This window comes from Onychostruthus taczanowskii, unplaced genomic scaffold, assembly GCF_017590055.1.
Source record: "Onychostruthus taczanowskii isolate IOZ18803 unplaced genomic scaffold, ASM1759005v1 scaffold14, whole genome shotgun sequence".
Taxonomy (NCBI): domain Eukaryota; kingdom Metazoa; phylum Chordata; class Aves; order Passeriformes; family Passeridae; genus Onychostruthus; species Onychostruthus taczanowskii.
In genome coordinates, this window is record NW_024498573.1 from 5,476,744 (window position 1) to 5,503,448 (window position 26,705).

At 42.8% G+C, this 26,705-nt stretch overlaps 1 protein-coding gene across 2 annotated transcripts in view; it reads right to left on the reverse strand.

Moving 5' to 3' along the window:
* The window catches only part of GALNT10 (polypeptide N-acetylgalactosaminyltransferase 10), an 81,349-nt gene that overhangs the window by 12,164 nt on the left and 42,480 nt on the right, over positions 1-26,705 (reverse strand). For both annotated transcript variants that reach the window (XM_041397765.1, XM_041397766.1), the window contains exons 5-7: positions 10,440-10,625; positions 8,718-8,901; positions 7,707-7,824 (exon numbers count right to left, since the gene is read on the reverse strand). In XM_041397765.1, coding sequence (XP_041253699.1) covers positions 7,707-7,824; positions 8,718-8,901; positions 10,440-10,625 — 488 coding nt within the window. The remainder of the gene's footprint in view (positions 1-7,706; positions 7,825-8,717; positions 8,902-10,439; positions 10,626-26,705) is intronic.

A 26,705-nucleotide genomic window follows, 5' to 3' on the forward strand; every position in this document is an offset into this window, starting at 1 on the left:
TAATGAGGCTGTAAAAGGGAGGCCATCTCCCTAGTACAGGTGGTCATGTGTTATGCAAAAGGCTCCAGGGAATTCATGAGCCTGTTCAAGTGCCAGAAATCAGAAGAAACTGCTACTTTTCCCCGTGGTTATCACTGCTTTTTTATGGTTTCATTGCTGACATTCATTCATTGCTTTTGCAGCCTTACAATTAAGTGGAAATCTCTGCCTGGTGAACACATAAATAGCTTTAAAAAAGCCCTCAGGAAGTCACTAGAACTCACTGCTAAGTTGGAGATGACTACCTTGATGCTTGGTTAATGTCTAGAGTGAGCACAAAAGCTTCCTTCCCCATCTGGGAAGATTTCACTTTGTGCCAGCACTCTACACCAACTTTCTTTTATTCTTTCTTTATAGTATGGACATAGTAATTTTATCCAAGTGAAACAAAAGGAGATGTTTTCTAAACCAGCCAATCTACCTCATTAGGTTTAAGAAATATTTCTGTGTTTCTCAGAAATATCCAATCAAAACTTAAAGAAAAAGTACCCTTTAGAATGCCAAAGAAATGACTTCCTGAATTCCTGAAGTGAGGCACTGCCTTTGCCCTTCCATTTAACCCCAGATCCCATGGGAGAGCCCCAAAGGCCATGGATTTTGGGCAGGCTGGTGCAGTGCTCTTCGTTTCCCTGTTCACTGGGGCTAATTTGAGCCACCACAGTTCACTGTACAATGAGCTTAGTCAACAGCTTCACACAGAGCAGGCAATTCCATTAATATTCTACAGTGACAATATTAAATACTTAGCTCGGAAGAAAAATATTTGGCCAAGGCTGCTGCATAATTATTAGCTCTGACACTAAAGTCCTCTGGAGTTTCAGCTCTGTCTGCTGGCCCTAATAATTACAGTCATTTGCTGACTGCGTATAACCTAATGGAGGTTGGTTGCTCTCAGTTAGAGAAATATTTTTCACGGGCAACTTCTAAAGTTCAAGGTACTTAATTACAAGTCGTTATGGTGAGAGAGACAAGAAGAAAGTTGACAAACACTCCTACAGAATTTCATTCCTTTTGTCCCTGCTGTGTCCTGAGAGGCTGATGCAGAAGAGATGAAAAAGAAACTAGCACTCAGATTCTGTGAAGTTTCTTATGGAATTAGAAATGCTTTTTATTCTGCAGTGACTGTGCTTTTGGCTGCAAAGGGCCAGAGCATGATTTCACTGCTGGGAAATTAACAGGCTGAGAAAACAAGAATTTGGACATGGTTTGTGTTTCTAGGACAGAAATGGTTTGTGCAAGGCTGTAAGAGCTGCAGCATACCTGGGAACCATAAAAACCTCCAGGAGCAGCAGCAGAAGCCAGAGCTCAGTTGCACAGACACACACACTCCTCAGCACCCTGCACTGCACCCTGCAGCAAGAAGCCTGAGGGGGTCACAGCAGCTGCATTTTGGTGCAACACAAGCCTGGCTGCAAACACCAGACTGCTCTCTTTGTTGCCTGCCCACAGGATGCCTCACCTGCCCTGTCTCTAAGGAAAGGCTTTCAGCCAGGCCACCATGAATCCACTTCTCTGGAACATGATGTCCCTGTGTAAGCTGAGCAGCAGAGCCCTGCAGTGGTACAGCTGGAGAGGAGAGAGCTGTCCTTGTGCTGCAGAGCTGGAGAGGCAGCAGGAGTGGGAAGCTGGACAGAACTGGATGGGCTGGGAGCTCCAAGCTGGTACGAGACTCCAGGCATAGATTACAACATCACCTGAACACATGCAATGTGATCAGAAAAGCTGCTTAACTGAGTTGCTTAAAATATCATCTTTTCTTACTCATGCTTTTAAATATTGCAAACAACGCTGCAATGGAGGCAATGGAAGGCTTCCTAATCCCTACCAGCAGAGCTCAGTGACCCTTTCAAGGTACTTTGCCACCTCTGTGCCTTTTTAACGTTGCCTCACACTGCAAGTGACAGTATGGCACCCGCAGTACAAATCTAATTTTAAAGGCGTGCTTTCCATTCATTCGTTGCTGCTTTGATTTATTTTATTAGTGAGCTGCTTTGTGTGGTGACAGAACTCATTACAACCTCCATAAAGACAATTACCAGTCCTTATCTATACAACTGGAAGAAAGGGGAGAGGGAAAGAGCGTGATATGAATTGGTAAAACACAGCTAACAAAAGCATTAGAAAGCCAGAGCTAAAGGTCAGAGAATCGCATCCAGGGGTCTGTCAAAGAGTAAATGCAAGAGAAGCTAACCCAAAATAGCTGTGTGCTAGCTGAGGGAATGCTTCCACTCAGTTACTGATATTTGGTTGTTTTTAAACAAGAGCACAGTTCCCAGGCACGACACACCAGAACGTACACTGCTAAAAATACTGTGCTGTCAGACAGCTGAAATGGTGCTGGGCTGTGGGGCAGCACCTCATGCCTTCCCCACAACACTGGCTGCCACTTACTGCCTTCTCTAGACCTGTTTCTTCTAGGTGTTTTACACATCTTGCCTCACTCCTCAGCTGACATGACTGAAAACGTCACAGCCTGACCTTGCACCTGATTTCAAACAGCCATCTATGCCGTAAGAGCAAGAATTAAAGCTGGTCAGGCAGACAGTGCTTCTTACAATAATCTAATCAGATCTCATCAAGAGAGAACAGGAAATTTCTCTTCCTCCTCAGGCACAATTTTGCCAATCTTCATTTTGGGCTTGGAATCCAGCAGCTGACAGATCTGCTTGAATTAAAAGAAAACCTGGCTACACTGAGGTCAACGGGCACACTGAGCAGATTTAGCTAAGGCCACAATCTCACCCTAATAATAAAAACTACACAAGGGAAATAAACTAGCACTGGTGATATTGCTTCCATCTTCCCAGCAGCCTGGAGAGCTGTAACTCCATATTCATAAAGTGACTCCAGAGCCTTTGATTCAGTCAGTATGCTGTGAAAGCAGCAGATAATATGCCACCTATTCTCTACATGGGAATGTTATGCTGATCCAATTCCCTTTCTGCAATTTCAGAAAACAATGTCAGGTAAGACAGCTGAACCTCTCCTCTCAAACACACAATACAATGCTGCAGTTGGTGTGTGAACACAAATTATCTGGGTATACAAGGTTTATGGTTTCCAAAGACTGCACCACGATGAGCCAATGCTTCCCAAAAGGGAAAAAACACAAAGGATAGTTAAGCCTTGAAAATAAAGCTGCTTCTGCAAGAAACAACAGAAATGAAGACCATGGGATGGACCAACAGAGAGCAGCTGGCTGGTTGTGTGAGCACACACTGAAAGGTGGGAAGAAAAGGACACAGAGGGTAAGTCAAGGGGGTTCTCTTTATAACAAAGTAGGTGAGAGAATGAAAGTAAGGGCAATAACTCAGGAAAACTGTAATCCTCTATACTGGAAGCATCAGCTGCTTCTGCTGCTGGGAATTGGTGTTCTCTGAGAGATTAAGGCAGCCTGTGAGGCACTGGGATCTGTCTGTTTGCACAGCACCTTCTCACACACCACACACCAGTAGAGCCCATCCTCACCATCTGCAGCATTTCAGGGTAATGACAGCACTTTTTAATGATCACATCTCTGGGAGTGGAGGGGAGCACTTCCCTGCTGCTGCTTAGTGGTGGGAGGCTGCTCAGGAACCTGAACCAAGAAAAGGCTGCACAGAGGCAAAAAATTCAAGGCAATGGTCTGAAACTGAACTGTGCATCACCAGATAGGAAGGGAGAAAGAAGTCACCCTATACTGCAGCTGAGAGCCTTAGAATTAAGCAGCATGTGCTGGCTAAAAAAAATAAAAACCACAAAAAAAGCAGCAGAATGCCCAGCCTGTTCCAGTGTGGGCAAACGTGAGCTGCTGGAAAGTGGAGTGAGGATGTGCCTGGAATAAGCAGTGCAGGCTCACAATCAGCACTAACTTCAGCAACACAAGTAGAAATGCTGTCAGAAGGGATCCCTTGGCAGCTGCACCCAAACTACACACCTGCCAGAGCCCAGTGGCAAAACGGGAATCAGAAACCTGCTGCTGGCATGGGGCAAAGGAGAGGCAGGCATTAGACATGTGAACAGAAGCTGTGCAGCACTTGGATTTGTTGGAAAACATGTAACATGTTTTATGCTGTGGAAATCAGAAGCAATCCACGTTGATGGTTTGGGAAAAGAATCTGGAAAAATGCAATGACCTACAATGACCAGAATAAGTGCAATGGCTCTTTTCCTATTGTTGAAGCAAGAATTGAAGACCAGAAGTACTAACCAGCTCTTTTGTCTCCCTTTTAATTGTTCTTTTCAGGGAAACTATCAATTTGGCTTGTTTGCACCAGTCCTTTGCATTTTATGAAGGCTTTACAATCTCCAAATTACAAGGCAAACATTTCTAAAACTGAAATGATTTATCACCTGGAGAGGGACATTCCGGATTCTCATTCTGTGCTCTTCAAGTGCAGTGTGCAATTAAAGGACTGAGAACCACACCACTCAGATCTGAGATACAAAGTACATTTATATTTATGCCTATACAAGTCAGACATATCCCTTTTTACTCTTCTGTTTCCCCATAACCAAAAAAATCACAGACTATGTATTTATGGAAGAGAGGCGTGAAGCAGTTTAGTGAAGATTTATGTAAGCCAAACAGAACAGAAGCCACAAAAACACTGGAAAAGAGGCAACACCATCTCAAATAAAACTGAGCACAGCTAAGTGCTATACAATGTAGCACTTGCAGAAGGGAACAGTTTAAATGCTTCACACATACTGTTCCAAATTAAAAGCACTTATGTAAAAAAAAATGAAACGCTTACAGAGGCAGCTGTTAAATTGTTTACAAGAGGAAGGGTCCATTATAACTTAGGGTAAAGAACTGAGTTTTGTTTCCACAATCAGGAAGATAAAAAAAGACCAAGAAAAACTGCAAAAGAGGAGAGGTGAGGAAGTGGCTCCAAAAATCAAAGAAGCCGACAGCTGAATGAAGCCTGCTGAACAGAGGAACCAGGAGGCAGCAGAAAGGAAAGGTGAGAAACGCCCCACAGAGACAGCTGTGAATGCTTGTTTACCCTTTCTCCAAAACACAAGAACACACTTCAAGGTCAGCACCTGGGAATTCACCTGTACTACCAGTGGAGACTGTGATCTGCCTGTTGAGTTTGGGGTGACCTGACCAGGAGCACCCTGACCTGCAGCAGTGCTGGCTCACTGAGCTGCTCGGGACGCACACAGGGCAAGAGAAGGAAGCAGGGTCTGTTTTCTGCTTGAACATGGAATGGATAGATCAACTCCTTCCTTTCTGAACTCGAAATTTCTGTTTTAAGGGATTGCTAAGACCCAGAAAACAACAAACCAGCAGTTAAGGTTAGAAAGTTCACCTCGATTTTTTGTCCCTCCTACATGCAATGTTTTGTAATGGTGTTTGATACATGTTTCATACAAAGGGCAAGGCTCCTAGAGTTTGATCTACCCTCTAGCTAAATGTTTTCTGAGGTGTTAAACACTGATGCTTTCTCTGTTGGCTTGCTCGAAAATTTCTCTTTAGAAGGAAGCAGAGCCAGCTGATAACAGAAATACGTATGATTTCCAAAAAGAAAGGCAAGAGACTCCTAAATAAACTTGTTTATTTCCAGTCTCTTGGCAACAGAGCCCTGTATTTTAAAATAAAGGCAAAACCAGCAAAGCAGAGCCCATGAATGGCCAAAAAAAGAAAATGCTTAAGGAACAAAAAATCCAAAACACAAAAAAATCTCCCCCAGAAGTCTTGTACTCCTGGTGAGGCTCGAGAAGGCCAGATCCAATGCAAGGGATCACAGGCCAGCAGTTCAGAAGAGTACCTGCACCCACAACACCCAGGGACAGGAACAGATTCTTTGTTAAAGCTGGGCTGTAAATCTGGCATGCTTAGATTCTGAATTCCCATGAGGTAATAAATAATGTGAAAGCGGGTACCCCATGACTAAAGCCAGAGCTTTAAATTATTTGACAGTGCACCTTTAACTACAAAATCTCAGTCTGCTTCTGAAGGTAAAGACGTAGCTCTAAGTTCACCAGGAAAAGTCATAGCTTCATAAATTCTATGAACAAACCTTCTATTCTTGCAATTTCAGCAGAATTATTAAATCTATCAGCCACAGATGAATGTATCAATTTATCTTAATTTCTGAAAATACACTGAGCCTCTTTCAGCGAAAACTTCATTTTTCTGTTGCACAATGAAAGAAAAAAGGGGGTCTTTGCAGAGATTAATTAAAGCAAATGTATCCCTCCATAAATGACCATCTCTGGACTGAAATAAAACACAGCATGTTTCAGAGGGGATAAGCAAACAGATGAATGAAGCAGTCTTATTTCCTGCAGATCAAGCGGTGTGACTGTCTGCTGTGGCACTGGAGACAAAGGGCTTGCCCAGCCACTGTCATCACTCTTGGAAACCAGCATTTTCAGAGAGGAAGAGCCTGAATGCTGCCCTCCTGCAGAGAATGAGTGCCTTACACAATTCCATTACACGCAACACAAAGGTGAAATGGCTCTAACCACAGTGACACCCCCAGAGAGGGTGCCCTAAGCCCTCCCTTCCTGCCACTGTTTCAGAGTACAAGGGACATCCAAGGTGACTTATGGGTTCTGGTGAGGAAATGATGGAAGAAAAGGCTGTCTCAAAATCAGTGTCTTTTCTCCCACTGTGTTCTGCCCAGTAGCACATGGGGTGTGTGTATGGCAGTGTGGCTTGCTGAGGGTTGATATGCTCTGAACTGCACAGAGGCATGTTGATTCTGGAACCTGTTTTGTAAGACACCAGCCATGACTTGTCAGGGGAGACAGGCAGAATTTTAGCTGCTGAAGCCAAACTATGCACTACATCCCTGCTATCCTCTAGCCTTGTGCTAAGGTCAGCTAGCTTAGATCAGTGGCATGCAGACCCCTGTAAAATCAAATATTCTACTTCTGAAAGAAACCTCAAACAGAGTTTAATGTAGATATCTTTACTCAATTTGGCCCAGGCTATGGACTGGGTACTTGCCTTCAGGGGTTTGGGACATTCTGGTGGGTTTCCCAAACTGGATTTCAGAGCGCCATATTCCAACCTAGCACAGGTACCAGCCGTCTTGGTGGGTTACAGTGACTTGTTACTCTTTGTATGCATTTTTCATCAGCTGGCTAACTCTTAAAGCCCTCCACTGACCAGCTCAATCAGTTAGTGGCACTGCTGTCCCCAGGCCAGGCAGATAATGACCCAAAGTCATTGCCAGCAACAGTAATGAGTCCAGTTGTTGAAGATTTCTTCCTAGGTAAGTAACAGCTTGAGTTCCTTACAGCCAGGGGTCAGCTGGATTGACTACAGACAAAACTGCTCTGAGAACTCAAGCTGAGCACTGAGGTCCTCCTGGAACTGGAATCCTTCCCTTAAGGAGAAGAGTATTTCACCATCTTGCCAGGGTGAGCACCAAGCAGCCCCAGAGGCGGAGAGCTCCACACCAGCTGACTTACCCTTGCTGGGAAGAGTGCATGCATCCGAGCTGTGACCACAGAACAGGGACACCCCAGCTAATCCTGCTCCAAAACTCACCCTCACAAGTCACTGCTCACATCAGTGCTGATTCTTCTGTGCACTATCTTACTACTCCCAGCTCTTTCACCTTTAGTCACAAGCAAAAGTAAGGACAAGACAGATCATTCACATTCTGCGCCTCAGAACAAATTCTTACTTTTCAAAACAAAAGTAATTTCCAGAGAACATGGCTCACCTTAAAGGATATTTCATACTGCTCTCCTCCCCATATCTCCAGACCTGCATCATACCCTCCCAGCTCCCAGAACCACTTTCTATCGACTGCAAACAGTCCTCCAGCCATTACAGGAGACCTTAAGGAAAAACCAGACTCCATATTACAAACACATTACAAAGACACAGATCTCTAGCTAAACATTTAAAAAACAAAGCAAGATTTGAAAAACATTCTTTGCACTACTCAGTGTTCCTAGTGCCTTTACAGCCCTGTCAGTGCATCAAACAGTTGTTTTGGGGTTATCTACTGATTTCCCACTTGCAAACGAGGAGGACCAGACCAGGCTCCCTTCAGAACCTGCCAATGCCTCTCCTCCAAGCAGGCAGGGAGTTGACCTTTAAGTGACAGGACACCACCTCGGCCCAAGGAACCTGTATGCTCCACACATGGTGCTCTGCTTCTGTTGTACGATTGAGTCCTTGAGTTTGACCTCAAAAAGTGTTTTGTTGGTTTGTTTTTTTTTAAACACTGCAGAGTATAAAGGACAGCAGAACTGTCTCAATGTTGGCAAGCACAGCAACAACAGAGCACAACTTGATCACAGATTTGCTTCTGCAGTGCACTGTAATAATCAAAATTGCTGTAATTATTCTGCTAAGTTTTCTTCTTCCCCCACCTGGGAATGACACATAACCCACCATTGATTTGTTGTTTTTGGCAGAGCATTAGGGATACTAAGTTATGTTTGAAAGATCTCAGTAATAAATGACCGCATTAATTGTTACACATTAGAGTTTTTCAATGAAATGTTAACTTCTGCAGGAATTAAAGTGGCAAAAAACAGCAATGAAAAGGAGAGTGTTCACAGCTACTATACAATGCATTTCTTTTAAACCAGCAAAGCAAACAGCTGCCAAAAAAGCAAGTAGCTTAACACCAGCTTCTGGCTTTTGCTATGCTGAGGTGTAAACCAACCCTGCAGCAGGGTGTTATTTCATTAGCTGGCTCTTAGCAGTTTCAGTAACTTACTCAAAGGGATCACTGGGATCAGGTTTCTGTAACTCAGGAGGAATAGGGATCCTCTTGTAATACATCTCCCAGTCAAATGCCCCTCGCATTGCGTCTCCAGCCTGGGTCTCATATCCAAAGTGGTCGTGATCAATAACATCAATCATTGGACAAACGATAGTCTTGCGGTTTCGGGCAATGCGATCTGAAGATTGGAGAAACATGTTAGAAAACCTGTACCAGCTGGTTCCTTTCACCATGAAATTACAAAAAAAGAGCATCAAAATATGAAGTTGTCCAAGAATGACACACCTTTCTTCCTGTTCCTTCTCTTGTGGGCAGATGCTCCAATTTATATCAATTTATCTGCTACTTCTACAATCACTAAGAAAAAAACACCAGGCACCCATCACCCAGAAGCAGAATAGGAAAACACAGTCACACTATCACAGAGAACTGACTGCCAGGCTAAAACCAGACTTCTTGTACTCAGTGAGCAATTCTCATTTCCACAAGTGACCAGGACGTGAACCCCTTCTGTGCAGATCCAGGGAATAACCCACAGCACCACCCAGCCCTAATTGCCAGGCCAGAATCTGGCAGGAAGCATTTCAGACTAATAGCATAAGTACTCTCAGCAGGCTCAAGAAATGCAAGTGTTACCTCCTCCCCTTCAACCTTTTCTTCCAATCAAACAATGCAACATAGGATAAATTCCTGCATAAACATCTGGAATTTCTTAAATACTTTGTTACTGAGAGGGTCTCTTGTTGGAAGTTAGCTCTCAGAGCAGAGGTGATAAAATGATATTTCAGCTTCCAAAACACATCTCACAGAAATCCTTTCTGTGCTTTAAAAATCAAAGCATCCTCTTTGTGTTCTCATTTAAACAGCCTTGGAGCTAATTCTGTCCTCCCTCCCTGGGGTTCATAAAGCTGCAAATGTTTCAAACTATTGCCAAATATAAACTGTAGTGAAAGCAACAGCACAACCATCCATCAATCCTGCAGGAAAATCCAACTCTCTCTTAAACCTCTGCTTGACTATTGTTGCCACAGCCTATTTGAGAAAGTCACACCTCAGAGCTCTGACAGGTCATGGGCAGCAGGGCTGTGAAGGAGTTTGGTACTGGCTGGAGGCAGGCAGGTACCAGAAACAGACACTGTCCCTTCAATCAGTCATCCTTGAAAGGAACTGACACCTCCTCAAAGATGGAGCGCTGCCTTGGAAAGGGGTGCCCATGTTCTACAAATACACACCAGCAGCTCTCATTCACAAGAAGTATTTTTCACAGCCTCGCAGACTATGAAGTTAAATATAGATATATAGGAGATAAAACCCTTAAAAGCTACTCAAAAATCATATGTAAAGATCTTTTCTGTATCATAAAGCCATTCCTCTCTGCAAGCTATTGAATGACCATGTGATAGTTTACTCTTGCTATAATTAGTTAGTTTAATAGTTTACTCAAGCTGTAAATTATTTCAGATTTCATTTAATGAGGAAACAGAAGAATATGATTTCTGCTCTTTAATTAACAAAAGCATATGACAAGGTTACTGCACAGTGCAGAACTCCAGAACAGAAAAAACCCCTCATACTACACACTACAAATTGCCAACAATTCACTTGAGTCTTGCGGTTGGTTTGCTGTCTTTTTGATGATATTCCACCTCTCTTCTATCCACTTACAGCACGGGGGGAAAGCAGCAGCTGGGAATATTTCAGCATGCCCCCACTCACCCAGCAGAGGTGGCAGCCAGTTGACGTTGGCCTCGCAGTGGGAGTCCAGGAAGGTGATGACGTCCCCGATGGCCACCGAGGCCCCCAGCATGCGGGTCCTGATCAGCCCCTCCCGCCTCTTGGTCCGCAGGATCCGCACGCTGGCGAACTGGGCCATGTAATCCTCCAGGCGTTTCTTCAGGTGCTCTGGGTGGAAAGGAGACATTGGGACACTGGGACAAGCCATTTCTTGAAAATGCTGTTCTGTCTTTACCAGAGGGAGATGCTTTTGGAAGTACGGCCTCAACAGGTAACAAATGCAGCAACAGGAAAAAGATAATAAAATTTGCTTTTTAACTGCCTAAGCAAGACTTTTGAAGATGTTCCAAAACTTTAGAAGCCATTAAACAGAGGAGGGAAAAAAAAAAGAAAAAAAAAGTATGGGATGAGAAAGAAAGTAGCAGAGGAAAAGGAATAAAGAAACAGCTGGCAGACCATGAGCCAGGATTCTTGGACACTTGTGGAAAACCACTGTAATTTAGAAAGGACACAGAGGAATTTGATTTCAGGAGTAAACCACACTCAGGGCATTTAAGTTCTGTGTGGTTTCTTCAAAACACACAACATAACAATGTACTCATGCATAAATAAAAACCAGGAAAAAGCATAGTCAGACAGCCCTCCAAGCTGCAAGGCAGGCACAGCCACAGTGTGTGTGGGGATGGCCTCCTTAAATGCTTATCAGAGGAGATTTGCATTTAAATATGGAAATATTTACACAACTGAACATGGACTGGAGCCACATCTGAATTAACACAGAGGCAGTCACCACGATTAACAAGAATTCAAACAGGAGAGCTGCAGAGAAAGATCACTGAGTGATCAAAACAATGGACAGCTTGTACCAAAGCAGAGATAAAAAGTTTGGTCTGCATAACGAGAGAGGGGAACACAGCTGTCTTTACATCAAAGAGTGAAGCAGCAAAGAAAAACCTAAAAATAGGCTGAGCTGACGCTGGCCTCATCACTAATGGGTTGATCTTTCAGGCATCTGAAGTTTTGACAGCAAAGCCCATTCAGAGGGTGCCAGAGATTGTTCATTAATGCCCCACACCACCACTGCAGTCAGCAACCCATGCAGGAAAGAAGCCTCACCAGACAAAACTTCATATCTTACATCTAAGCAAGTAACTCTTAAAATCTCACACAACAAAACTTGACTAGAGGCAATTGCTGAAATACAAATAACCCTGTGAGGGTATTTGCTCTGTGTAGAAACACATCCTCTCCACTCTGTACAGCACATCTTCCTCAGCTTCCAAAGCAGCCATGAAAGGCAGGGGCTGGAAAGGCCAACAGCAGGAAAGTGTCCCTGATCAGGGCACCAGGGAGGCTGGGCATTGGAACAGCTCACTGAAAAGAGCAAAGGAGCAAATAAATTTAACCTAGTTATGAGCTCTCCCCCTTGTGCTGACCTGGCAGCTGTGAGAACAGTCAGGAGCCCTGTGGTAAGACACATTCTGTGCCTGCTCTTTAAAGCAGCCATTGTGCCTTCCTTCAAACATCACCCAAATACACCTCCATGCTTTTGAGGTATTCCCAGCAAGCTCTCTGCCCCTTTCAAAGCTTTGTTTAACATTCCCCAGGATTTTATTTCACAGGTCCACTTTAGTGTTTTGCCTGACAAGTGTAATTGTCTCACAATATCTACATAGGTTTCCCTCTCAACAGAGCCCTTAGGACTTCTTGATGTCTAGTGTGCTTTTCCCTCATCCTTTTCAGGTCTCTTCTGAATAGATCCTCTCAAGCAACCAGAAATTTTGTCCACTCAATTACAGATTTTTCAAATAAGGGCCTTCCACAGAGACTAGACATATTATTAGTGCAGCTGCCTTCCTCCTGAGGCAGTGGGCAGACTTAAAACGAGAGGAGAAAAGAAAAAAAAAAGAAAAGAAAAGCTACCACTGTTTAACATCAGAGCTCATCCCTTGCCATTGTTAGCTTGTCACAAAAGATTGTTTCATCACAGAGAACAAACAACCCTCACTTCAAGCATAAATCAGCTAAGCCCAAACCAGGATGCAGACTTTACTTAATGTACCCAAGACAAGATAAACACGAGAGTGGCTGCTGGTGCTCGTTATAATAAAGGAGGGAACCATCACACAGACACTCTCAGTCTGATTTCCCTAACAACAGCCAGAGATCGATAATAGCAGAAGACACTTGGCAGATCAGACTACATAATACCTACATTATTCAAGCCAAATCTATAAAGCACTGGGAAGTCTTAAAAAATCCACAGCTCCAAACCAATGGACAACATAAAGAGCCTTTCTTCAGCTCTTTATTTTGATTAAAATGAGAAAATGAGACTATGAAAGATCCCAGAGGTTTCTCTACCACATGTGTGTTCACCATTTCCATTTTATCATCACCTGCCTTTCTGACCTGTTCTGGTTTGTGGTGCAGTTTCATCTGAGGTGACACCTGGAGCAGCTGAAGTGACTCCTCCAGGGGCACAAGCCCAGCACACTCAGCCTGCTACCAAACACGACAATGTCCTGGGATCTGGTGTGACACTCCCCAGAAGGTGAACACAGCCACTGGACTTGGCCACATCAGTTGTGAGGATGATGATGGCTGCTCTGCTACACTGACTGAAGACAGGGTGATTTGTATCTACTGAAGAACAAGCAGCTAAAAATGGAGATTTCCCCATTTTTGGAGTGTAATGGGGAAAGGAAGGCATTGGAGCCATGGAGTTGTCTCAGGCAAGTACTCTGCAAAGAGACAGCAAAAAGTTTAATCCACTGACTTCTCACTGCATTCCCAAAAGCTGGGTTTGGTTCTTCAGCACTTTACTACACTTCCACAGTAAGAAAATACCAAAGCATTCCATGCTTGCAGTGAGGCGCCTGCTGTTTGCTGCACTGCTGAAGTGCCTCACACATCAGGAATCGTGTCCCTGATGGTTTGGAGGACAAGGAAAAGCTGCAGGTGCTCCAGCAGCACCTGTGCTCACACTGCTGCAGGGACACACCTGCTGAGGGCTGTCCTGCAGGATGATGCTCAGCTAAGCTGCTCCTCCCAAGTACTGCAGAAAAATCTGTGTTTGGTCACTGCATTTTTTAAGATTAAGACTTCTCTATCATGAGCTGCAAGTGGGCAGAGTTTATTGCATCTGCTTTGCCTAAGTGAAGAGTCACACACATCCGAGCAACTTCACAATACACAAAACTCAGTAAAATGTGTTTTTCAAAGAGATTTTTAAATTTCCTTATCCTTGTCCTATTCCTGCCACACAGCCTGGCTTCTATGCACCCAGACAGAAAATAGTTATTTAATTCCATTTCAAATATTGTCCCAATTAAGCCAAATTTTGCTTTTAAAAGAAAAATTAAAAATCCAAACAAGTGCTGTTAACTGCTACAAAATTTAATGAAGCTTTAAAAAAAATATATTATGGAATCTTGTCACACTGAGTAATTTTTATTACAAGGGCAATTTTCTTTAATGAAAGTTGTTAGGTGAACTGGACAGATTCCAATGGCTTTGCCTATGCTGGGCAAAGTAACACAGCCCAAAAATATAAATGAGAGCGAGATTATCTGCAGATTAAAAACTATTCTGGTGGTTTGCTAACACACTTTGCAATAAAGCTGATGTACAGTGTATACATTAAGAGTACCAGTCAAGAACTGCTTTCTTTACTTTGAGCTGTAAATAAAGCTGTGTGAAGACAGCAGAGAAGCTTTAGAGGCAGCCCAAAACTTTCCAAAATAAGGCATTTTTTCCCCTAGGTCAAATTTCTGTGGTGGTCTTACTGTACTTCTTCCTACTGGCCTCAACCAAGCAGAGCTGCCCTCAGATCCCTCTAGCCTGGTGACCACTTGTAGCATGGCAAGAACTTTCCAAGATTGGAATTCCTCATATCCAGTTGCATTTTCATTCCAACACTGTACTCTGCCACCTGAAGAGGCACCTAAGAAATTCAAAAAAAGCATATGCAGAAGCTGGAGAAAGACAGAAGAGTCCAAGGAGGTTTTCTGTTTTGGTTTTTTTAATTTTTTTTAAATAGTTTATAGTCCTTGTAACAGCTCTGCAGTATTTGGCAGGGAAGGGAGTACCAATATTTGTTCTAGAAAAAAAATACCAGCCATGACTTGAAACTATTAAAGTGATTTATGTCCTGTGAAAGAACTATGAGTGAAACACTTCTTCTGTCCTACCAGTGCAACATTTCATGGTTCATATGATACCATCAGCTTTGGTTTCTGAATTTTACACTGTGCAGCACATCTGCAGCTCCAGTGCCTTTTCCAGACGTGTATCATCAACTCAGCCCAGAAGGAACAGCACTGCAGGAAAAGGAAACATTCCCAGACACTTTCCCACGTTACTCAGATGCCATTGGTAACACCAAAGGTGCCCCTGCCCTACAGGATCCTGGCACCTGCTGAGGTGCTTTGCTTCAGTTTACACTCAGAAGCTTGAAGGTGTGAAGATGGGAGAGCCACTGCACTCTGAAAATCCAGGGAACCTGCCCCTCCCACTGAAGGGCACAGGAGGACAGGACTGGAGGATCTGCAGAATTCCCTTTCAGGCAGAAAAGGACCATTTCCCTTCTCTGCAGGTTAATTTGGCTGCTTTCCAACACCAAAGCCTGAAGTGCCAGCATGCATCTGGCATTTGTTTACAGATTACTCCAGCCTGTCATCCCCACCCTCCCACACACAGACACGCTTGTTGAAGATTACAAATGAATCCATTCATTTTTACTTGGCTACTTGGCCCCAACGTGCTGTTTAACAATTTAAGAACGAATTATACTTCTTCCTGAATCCATCATAATGTGCAAGCCAGGCCTCCCTGAAATAGAAGATTCTAAATCATTGAAATTAACTTCTCTCCCTGTTTTGGTGCAGATGAGTAATCCTTTGAAACAGCAAAATGTGCTGTTATCCAAACAGGCAGCACTTCCACTAGTTTTAATTTTCTTTCAATGTTTTCACGCTCTGATCACTGAAGTTGGTTGGGAGGATAATAAATTGATTTAACAAATTGTACTATGAGCACCAGTCTCAGTAATAGAAAACTGATTAGGCTGATCACAGCTTTCCAAGCTGAATCTTCTTACTAAGAGGAAAAGGCTTGAGAAGGGAGAGAATTAATATTTGTTGCTTCACTGATTACAGTTCTGGGGTGGACTCCAAAAGGGGAGGGGGCCCAGTTTCCACTGCCCATTCTGCATCAGTGTTGGATCTCAGCACAACTTTAAAAACAAAAACTGAAGGAGGAAAAGGGTTTCTGTGCATGGGACAATAGTTGAATGTGTAGCACCCTACATGATAATACAGCATGGTTTGGATTTCAACCAAGATTAAAAAGGTTTGCTGAAAACCTTACAGGTTTTGTTCTCTCTCTAAATGGTTTCAAACCAAGCTTCCATTTCAGGCACAATAAAGTGCACAGAAGTGGAAGAATGGTGCCCAAAAAATAAGCCAGATTGAGAGTCAGTGGGGAAAAGCCCACCAGGTGTGAGCCTGGACTGTGATAAAGTCAGGTGCATGAACTCCTGCTGTCCTGCCTGTGCCATCAATTCACCCTTCAGTTTGCAAAGGGAACTTTCTCAGTTCTTCCTCCACCCTACAGCAGACATCCCAACCCTGCTCAGGTATCCTTCAGGAGATACTAGCACTGAATGCAGAGACAAAGGTGTAATTTTAAAATGGGAAAATTTACACTTACTGGCATCAGTATATAAATACACCCAGACCCCAAGGAAAGTCTAGTAGGCTGCGTTTCCAAGCAGGGAAATACACAGGGAGTAATCATCTTAGAGACAGCACAATCTCTCAATCTCCCAGGAAAGTTTAATTTGTAAAGGAGTCTGTTCCAACTGCTGCTTTCTGAGGGAATCCAGAAAAATCCATTTAGTTATCTTTCCTTCATGCTGTAAAGGTTTAAACCTGCTGTTCCTTGGGAGCAGTGCAGCCAGCCTGTGGTGCATGCATCACCTCTTAATTCCTGCATGCTGACCTCCTGGCCAACCCACAAGATCAGTTTTTCCCCCTCTGCCAGAACCCATCTCCCCCAGGGGAAACAGTCAAGTCATTCTCATTAGTTTACTCTTCTCCCTTCCCATTTCATTAAATATGTATCAAGATTAAAGCACCCACTTAGATTTTTTCCTCTTCTGTTGACTACATCTCATCTAAAGAGGGTATTTTGTGACTCTCTGATTTCCTGTTAATTGCTTTTAACCTCAGAGCTGCTGTGCTGGCACACACACACTGGAGAGATGCAGGTTTTGGCCTACACAGCCTTTGTAGCTACAAAACAGGGGTGAATTCCTTGCAGTACACTTAATATTCAGCTCAAGTTTGATGTAGCCATGGTGACTGGCAAGGAAGGGCATTACTGTCCCAAATTACTGCCTTCAACCCGAGCAATCTCTGTGCTCATCTTAAGGCCACATCAGTGGCTTTGGCTACCCAGTTGTTTAACCAAAGGAATGCCTTCACTCTCAAAATCTTTAATTGCCTCGAACTTACACCATCAGCTGCTTTCTGGGCACTGGAGAGACAAGCAGGGGTGCAAAACCATCCCAGAAGTTTGTTCCAAAGCCTCCTCTGTGCCCAGGGAGTGTGTCAGGACACAGCCACTGCTGCCAGGGACATTCTGCATGGTGTATCATGACAGAAACCTAAAGCCTGTGACCAACAGCAAGGCAAAACTTGCCATCATTTGGAGAGATGCAGGCAGATGAAGTGTTAAGACAGTTCTTACTGAAACATTTTGGAACATATCAAAGTTGCAAGATTAAAGCCTTAAAAGTCACTGAGTTTTGCTGGGGAAAAAAAAGAAAAGAAAAGAAGATGCCAAAACAAACCAGTCCTCAGAGAGTTGGCTTTGTACACAAATATTGCTGATAGAGGCAAAGAACTTCTTGGACTGAAAGTATTTGTTCTGTACAAATCATCAGAAAAGGAAATATTCCAGAAAGAGCACAAGGATTGACAGAGAAATCTGCTCCAGACTTTTGTCTTGTTAGAGAACAGTCCATTAGGCCCGAGATGTAACTCACTTGAAAGTGGCTTTGATTTGGTAGGAATGCACCCCTTCAGGTCCCACAGGCTCTGATCTCAAGTGTCTAAGTGAGGAAGAACAACTATGAAGCCTAAAATTAATGGCAGAGAACTACAAAGTTTTTGCTCTGGGGCTGCAGCCAAATTGGAATACTGGAAAAGTGACTGAATATCCTTCAGTCCTGCAGTGATGCTTGAACATTAATAACCGTGAATGACAAAGCAGAGGAAGGTCTGTCCTGTAGACCGTGTGACAGAGAAAAGAAAACAATGTATTTGGCAAATGAAAAAAACAGCAATACAGCTGCAGGGAGAACACACACGATTGACTTGCAGTAACAAACTCTACCATGCCAGAAGTATAATTTACAAACTCACACTTTGTAATTTACACACACTCTTCTTCTAGACCTCTTCACCATCAGTTCCCAACACTCTGGTTTACTTTACTCACAAGAAATGCAGCTATCACAGCAAGTCAGTGACATCTGCTAGAAAGGTCAATAAATCTATTAAATCCTGAAGCACAAGTCCAGGCCTGTTCACAGGTGTACTGATACCAAAACTAAGCCATCTCGTGGGCAATACCATTCTCAAGTAACAGATTAATTTTATCTGGATGACAGAGGACAGGGCAGGACTGATAGCTGAAGGTCCCTGCTTTTAAATCTGGAGCTTTGGCTTCCCCCTGCTCAGCAGAGTTAAACTACTGTGCTCCATCAGTGCATCCCTGTTGTGGGTAACAGGCAACAGTGCTCCTCAGGAATTGATGCTACACTGAGAGAATTGTGTGGCAGTTCTTTACTAAGAAAATATGACTGCAGTTGAAACTAGAAAAGGAATGTGGTTTGGTTTATCCACTTTTATTTTTCAGTTGAAGCAGCATTTATCTTCCAATTTTCTCGAAGAAGTTTCGACCTTTATCAAAGGCCCTGTATGGAACAGCTGCTTTGTTAATACCACTCCAAATGCAGGTTTAAATAGCAGAAACTATGATTACCAGTAATAGATATCCTATATGGGCAGAGGGTGTTTGAATCACATTTCTAATTAACTTCTATAGAGAAGCAGCTGTAAAGCATTAAAATGCTGATTTGCACTGCAGCTGGCAGATATCTAGATTTTTGACTCCTAGCAGATGAGGACATGTACTTCAAGGTGAGGAGAATGAAATTAAAGCTGTTTTCCTGCAAAGCTCCTCTAACAGAAGCTACATGTGTAGGGTTTCTTAGTAGCAAGCAATGCACTGAGATTTACTTAATGAGCTGTAATGGAAACTCTGCTCCTCAATTATTTATTTTTTTAAACTTTAGACTGCCAGACATCCTTCACTACACAATAATTAGCTGAGAAAGAGGTCACAGTACACTCGACCTTTTAAAGCCACCTCATTTCTTTCTAGAAAAATCTTCCAGCCACAGCAACTGATCTTAGAGAAATAAACACAAGATGATGAAAAGTAAACTGCTTAGTTAATTTAGGCTGTCACAAACAAAGCTGTAGTAAACAACTACAATAGGCCCTCACACTTCTTAAAACACCAGAGAACAAACTTTTAATGCTCCCCAGCCACTGCCTAATGAACAGTGCAGGTTTTAGACATCCCTTTATGAAGGGAATACATGAGTACAGACATTAAAAACACATTAAAAATGAATACTCAAAAAAGTGGAAACATAAAATTGAATTTCATCCACATCTCACTCTGATCCAAAGCAGACTTTGTCACTGTTATCTAAAGCATCCCACACCGACAAGACAGTGCCAGAAATGGAGAATAACAAATTCCTCTCTTCTCATGAACAAAAATGGGACGTATGCACCAGCTTTTATTTTATTGCTCCCTTTGGTGCTCGGTATGGAAAAGAGTGCTGGTGAGTTCACAAATTCACTCCTACACTCACGTCCCTGCTCTGCTGTGCTCCCTGGGAGTCACGCTGCAGTTTGGGGCAGAAATTTCACATCTCTCCACCCAAGAAGAACCAACCTTCTCCCACTCACCCAAAGGGAGATCTGTCTCACTGTCTGTTGCTTCAAAGGCATTTTTCATGAGTCTAAACAGACCTGAAATGGTCTGCAATGAATTCTAACAAGGAAAAAATCCTCTTTATTCTGTGACTTAATTTACAAAAATAATCTTTCTATCAGTTGTTTGGGGCAATACTTTTATGGACACAACTTTTATGAGAGACCTTGAAAGCAACACTTTAAAAAAGCTTGTGGAAAAAAAACACAGTTGGCCCAAAAGAGCTTGGTTTTTTCTTCTTTTCTCCATACTTTCTGGTAAGAAGCTTTAAGATGAAAATATTGATAATTCAGCAAGAAAGGCTGTCATCACTTTGTCCTAAGCACAGTCACTCCATATTCTGAGATGTACTAACCAGATGCACTTCAGTGCATTTAAGAGGAAAAAAAATTACTTTTACAGTGCATGTGCCCGAAGATGAAAAGATAATCTCTTTAGCTGCATAAATCTGTTACTGTTCCATTTAAAGATCAAAAAGGACTCAAGTATTAAACCTTTTTCTATTTCAGATACTAAGAACACGATTTCTTTCAATTAAGGCCTGGCAGATGTGGTTAATGGAACAGAGCTGTATTTGCTATATACCTGCTGCTGCACCAAATGACACATTAATCACCCCTGGCCTTCTCCCTCACTGCACTACTCAGTGACTTCTGCCCTCCAGACCAAATTATGCTGCTCATGGTTCAGCCAAGTTACCTCACTCACATCTGGTTTTCCACTCAGATTATCCCATACCTCCAGAATTACCTGTACTGCAATATAAAGAGAAGTTTAAAATGTCACAGGGATTTATCTGTCAAGGGAAAAAGAAGGATTTGGTTGTGTCTCTCTTCTGATAGGGAAGGAATTTAAAAAAAAAATTAAAATGGTGGAACATATAAGTATAATAGACTCCTAAAAAAAGTTTTCACAAATTAAGATGAGGTTCAAGGTAACAGAGTAGTCTTGGAAGATGAAGCTGAAATCCAAAATCTCCATAATGACCACCCAAGGGAAAATTATTTCCCATACACACTCCTCAGAACAAAAATGTCACTGAAATCCAAAATCTCCATAATGACCCAAGGGAAAATGAATTCCCATACACACTCCTCAGAACAAAAATGTCTCCTTGAAATCCACTGCAGCCAAGGATGTATTTACAGAGCCTCCTGGACAGCCACTCCCTAAACCTGACTGTGTTTAATGTAAAGGTCAGAGGCTGCACTTTGCAAGTGTCATTGTCATCTTGGGTCAAATACATTCCAATACTTGGGCTGAAAGCTTTGTTGCCTCCCAGTGCCAAGTGCAGATTTTGCCTGGCTGCTCTGAGAAGGATGCTCAGATTTCACATCTTGCCACTATACAGACATGCAGCACCATGGGCAGAGGGCCCAGCTGGGTTAACACTTCCAGAACAATCCTGGTGTTTGGAGACTGCAGTATTTTCAGTGCTGCCACAGCCAGCTTTATTATTGTACCAACAGAGTGCTTTGCATGTAACTCATGCTTTGGAGATGACTGATGCTGCAGTTCTCCTCTTCAACAAGGGACAACATTTGTTCTAAAACACTGTCATTTATACCAAAGTAATCTTAAAAACAAGTAAGAACAGGCTGTCATTCAATATGCAAGTAATTGAATGCTGAAACGTGAGTTTTATGTGAAATTCAAGCACTTAGCCACAATCGCTGATTTCTGTCAAGCTCAGCCATAAAACAAGATAAACCCTGTGTGGTGTGTACCCTTTCCTCTGTGCATACAGCCAGCCCCAAGTACACCACAAGATGTTTCTTTTAATGACATCCAGTAATTAAGTCACAGCCTCCTGCACACAGTAAGCTTCAAATGTCTTGAATAAGTTTTAGATTTCCATTGCTGAAAAGGGTGAAAAGGTAACAATCCTACCACGTCTGACGTTAAGGGAAAGGCTGAAAAATCCATGATATCAGTTTGGTACAGAAGCACACAAATGCAAACAATTAGTTTGTTTTAGAGGTATTCTTTTACAGGTGTTTCCTAGATAAGTTATAGGAGCTCTGCAGAAAAAGACCTGGGAGTCCTTGGGCACAAACTGAAGCACAGGAAATGCTGGTTAAGCACAAGGCATTTTTTAAACTAGGTCACTGACAGACTGACTGAACAGCAGAACAGGCTCCCCAGAGACATTAGGGAGTCTCCATCCTTGGAGATTTTCAAAATCTGAGTGAATAATAAGATCTGGAGAAACCTGCTGTAGCCTTTCCTTTCCAAACTCAACTATTTGTGATTCTGCATCTGTTCCAGTCCCACCTGCACCTGTAAGAGACCTCTCCTCCAAAACAAAGGAGTTTGCCTTCTGCCTTTCACTAGGAGTGTTTATGTTCCACTGCTGGGCTGGGGTACCAAATATGTACCAGGTGAAAAGCAAGGAAGGTTCTGACAAGCACCCTGCAAAGGGATGTGCCATCCCCTGCTCCTCCAGCTCAGGGCTGATCATTTATTACTGAGACAGAGCACAGCTTTACATCTGTTCATGCAGAGACAGCTTTTACAGAGACAGCTTTTACAGCAGAGGTGTCCACAAGCTACAAGAATTAGGTGGAGACCAACAATTCATTTAGTACAAGACAGACACTAGAGCTGAACAGCTCCATTTCTCACCACAGCAATTCTGCTGCAGGCCCAGGGACTGAAGCAGACCCTGAAGAACCATGAACTGCCTGCCTGTGACTTGTGGCCAGCTATCAATAACAAAATGCCATCAGAGCTGATAGAAAAACCTGCAGTGTTACAAACTGACCTGCAATTCCACTTCAGTTCTCCTCCTCTCATTTCTATGACAGAATAGAACCAAATTCCCACTCAGCAGCATGGTAATTAGATATTCAAAAAGCAAACAAATTTCACATGACAGTCCCCAGGAGAAAACTGATATACATGGAAAAAAACATTTTAGTTTACTTAGGGCTATTCTGGTAACAACAGGCTTGGAGGGATGCAATTAGTATCCTGCAAGCCAGCATATGAAAAGGTTTAAATTACACTATCAGACCTAAAGAACAGCTACAGAAATTAAAAGTGAAGCCACAAATCCACACAGGACTGCCACAGCTAGGGGTTTTTATGATCAGGAATTCTAGAGTGGTAATTCACATGTGCTGCATTCAGAATTCTGCTTATTCTGAAGGGGAGGCATTATTTTGGACCACCCTGCAATAGCTGAGGTTCATCAAACCCTAGAGGTCAGTCTGTGGCTCTCTGGCAGTTCTCTGTACCATGCAGGAAGAAGCAGCCAATGCCAGGCAGGTTAATTCTTACCCTCCAACAATAGTTTGCTGATTTAGTGTCTTCCTCTTCAATATAACCTATTTTCTTCTGCACAGAAAATCCCTACAAGTGTTCTGAACTGGGGAAAAGTTCTTACATCACTCTGAATCAAGTTTGTGGGGAAAAAAAGCATTATAGCAGTCTCAATGCAATGCTACACAGACAGCAGAGAGTAGAGAAAGTAAAAACCAACCCTGCAATATTCACTCTGCTGTGACAAATGACACATGATGGAAAGCAGCTCCTTTTAAATCAACCCAACCTCCCAAGGGAATCCCCACAGAGGAAGATTTAAGTGTCAGGAAGGAGCTGCTGGAGGTGACAATAACTGCAGCTCAAGACAAAGGGGATGGAGCCACTACACCCACTGACCCCCTGACAGTGCCTTTCCCACAGCACTCTGGCTGATGTGGAATCCTGCACAAAATTTGGGTGAGGTGAGGCTCTAGCCTTTTTTTAGATTTGGACCATTTGCATTATACTGCAGGCATACAAAAAACCCCAAACCATTCCAGACAGCAAGTTCTTCCAGCACATTTTGACTTTCCAAGTACAAAGCAAAGGAAACATTTAAAAAACATGACTCGTAAAGCTTTTGCTGCTCCCTGTTAAGATTTGCTGTCATCAGGACAGCATTTTTTGGATGAAAAATGTTTATTGCTAAAGGTCACAGAGTTGTCTCTTTCACACAAATTAAGAAATAAATGGCTGCTGACACTTCCAGATGATGATTCATCTGTCCAGGAGCTCCAATAATGCACAGCCACAGCTGCCCCTCAGGTTTGCTGCAGACCACAGCAGCCACCAACTAACCCAGTAATCTGTCTTCACTCTTCTGTCACTGTTAGCCAACTTCTCAGCCCTCTTCGTAGACACACCAAAAATTCCTTACACTCAAGCTTAAAACCAGATGAAAAACAGATGAAAATAACATCTGTCAGGAAAAACACTGTTTGCAGTAGCCAGGTTTCCACACTTACTATTTCTATTATTACCAAAGTCCTCTTTTCTTCATGTGCAGCAAAGATTCTCCATGTACGAGACACAGGGATGAAAGAGACTGATAGATCAGCACCAATATCACCATTCCCAGAAAGCAGTGAAACAGCAGAACAAGAGAGAAATATTCCAGCACTTCAAGGGCAGCTGGCAAGCCCCAGCACATTTAACCCCAGCACAGGTCAGCACACAAGAAATGCTGGCAGGGGAGAGAGAGAGAGAGAGAGAGGGAGAGAGTCTCCTTGCCAGGGAGGGTCAAGCTATTGAAGAATATTCTTTAAAGAGTTATTAAAGTTCTGGAGGTCTGTTTAGACAACCCTCGAGTGAAAGGCCAACATGAGCTACGGCAGAGATATCCGATGTTTTATCCTGTCAGAGTAACATCTCCATAAAAAAAATTAATAATAGATTTTTATTGAGTGATTATCCTTTCCATCCTTGGCTTTTCACTGGAGTTTATGGTGACTATTTACTGATCTCTTCAGGGAAGGAGATGACATTTACTGTTCCTACTATGCCCCTCTGACCTCAGCCGTGGCCTCTACTGTCACTACATCCCAACAGAGATTCTGTAACTTTGAAAGATGCTGCTACAAATTTAGGGACTTCAAACAGAAGCACAGAATTCTTGAGGACAATACAGAATACTTTGCAGACAATGCAGAGGACCAATCACTTATGATTCGCAAAGAAAAATCAAGAAATTTCTTCTCATTCTTTTTACTGCTCTCCAGTTCTGTGGCATAGCTGTGATGATCATCAGCTTGGATGTGGAGTTCTTATTATCTGCCCAATTTAATCATAAGAAACAGATAACCAGAGCAGTTGTCAAACAGTCCAAATCCAAGGATGTGTTCTTTTCAAACATGCAACTTACAAGTAGAAGCTTTCCTGGAACTTCTGCTCCTTCATGTATTTCAGTCTGATGCATTAAACTATCACTTTTCAGTTACTGGGTTGAAGCATTTGTCATGTAGGGTTTTTTTGGTTTTTTCCCCCCCTTTTTTTAAACAATGGATAAATTACAACCAGAAATTTGTAACATCAGCCTTTCAAGTCAAGATCACGTGATTAGGATTTAAGAGCCCCCTAAAACTAAGGATCTATTTAAGCCCATTGAAGGATGTGCAAGCCAACCCCAGTGTGGGTAAGGAAGAAAAGTGCAGACACAGAAGTGACAGCACTGAAGAAAAGATGTTTCTTCCTAGCCAGCAATTGTCCCAGTATGCAGAAATCAACTGTGCTAGCAGGAAAATACCGGTTGTAAAAAAAAAAGAAAAAAAAAAAAAAAGAAAAATCCACCCCAAAGAGAATCCCCACACCAGTTTTTATTAACACACTCTTTGCATGAGTGTTATTCTCTTCCCTTGACAATTTAGCTTACTGTCCAGCACCTGGAATCTTCTATATCCATTTATAAATAGATGCTGCACACAAATGAATCCCAGGTACTTCTTGCAACCTTTGTATGAAAGATGGATGACCAAGGAAGAAGAGTTTTTGTCTTATCAGAGGCAGGTGGAACAGAGAAGAGTGAGCTGGACAAACAGCACAGGTACAGACGGAGGAGCAGGGGTGGAGCCAGGAGGGTTCTCTTTCACCTGGGCAGGGTACATCTAAAGAACAAGGAAAACAGACCCACAGGAAACTAGATTTCATTACTTCCACTTCTCTGAAAACAAATCCATTTGTACAATTCACTTGTGGCTACAGCATAAGCTTGTCTAATTTACTTCTAGACTGAGTAGCAGTAAAAAGACCTTGTCAGGAAGGTGGGTCTTCCTTCTCCTCTCCTCAGCCTGAAAATTCTCTAAAGAAATGCTTATTTCATGTAACATTGATTTGGTCAATGCAGCATGCCTTGCTTGCAAACTAATGAGAGAAGAACTTCAGACCAAGTACTACAGCTGTTGGGTAGTGCCTGTTTGGAAGCCAATACAGGTCAGAACACTAAATATTCACAAGCTTGTTTGCAAGCTCATTTAGGAGCTTCCTGGATGTCAGGTTTCTGGAGATGTATCCTTTAGGATCTGTACAGAAAGCTCTTTTGCCTCACTTGAGTAATATCAGTGGCTTGAACTCTACAGCTCATAAAGCTAAATAGTAACTTTAAAGGAGAAAACAGAGTTTCTAGATGTGACCATAACCCCTCAAAGTCACTGTGCCCTCTTCAACACCAGTCAGAGGACTTCCCATGGGATTTGTCCACCTATGCAATGCCTACATGACAGAGGTATTGATTCCTCCTTCACTTGCCTTTTCCACCACAGCAAGGGTGCAAAACACATGGCAAAGTGCAGCTTAATTTGCATCAGGCACCATTTAAATGGCTCAGAGAAAAAGATCTCAGCAACTACATGCACACATTGCTGCTGCAACGGCAAGTGGCTGTTCCATTCATGGTGATGTGTGGTGCCAGTGACTCCACACCTCTGCAGACAGCACTTCAACCCAACCCAAAGTGACTACCTCAGGCAGTGCAGTACAGAATATAGAGGGAAGTTCCCAGCAAGGGAGAGAAAAGGTTTGGATGCAGCACATTTACTTTTCAGGAGCACAAAATTCATGAGAAATGCAAGCCAAATCATAGGCAGTCCCAGATGGAAACCTTTTATCAAGAATCCTTTTACATGTCCTGCATCAAGAAAGAAAAAAAGAAAAAAAAAGTAGAATGTAAGGAGTGAGCTATTCCCATTTCTTGGCTTTTTTTTTTGTTATTTCAAGAGTCAACATTTAACATTTTACATTAAGGGCTACACAGGCCCTTAGCTGAATATTAAAACCAGCTTCCTTGGCTTTTCATATTGCCCAGAACACAGGACAGTCCATGCCAGCAGCAGCTAAACCAGCACACCCCTGAATATGGAACATGAATTTTCT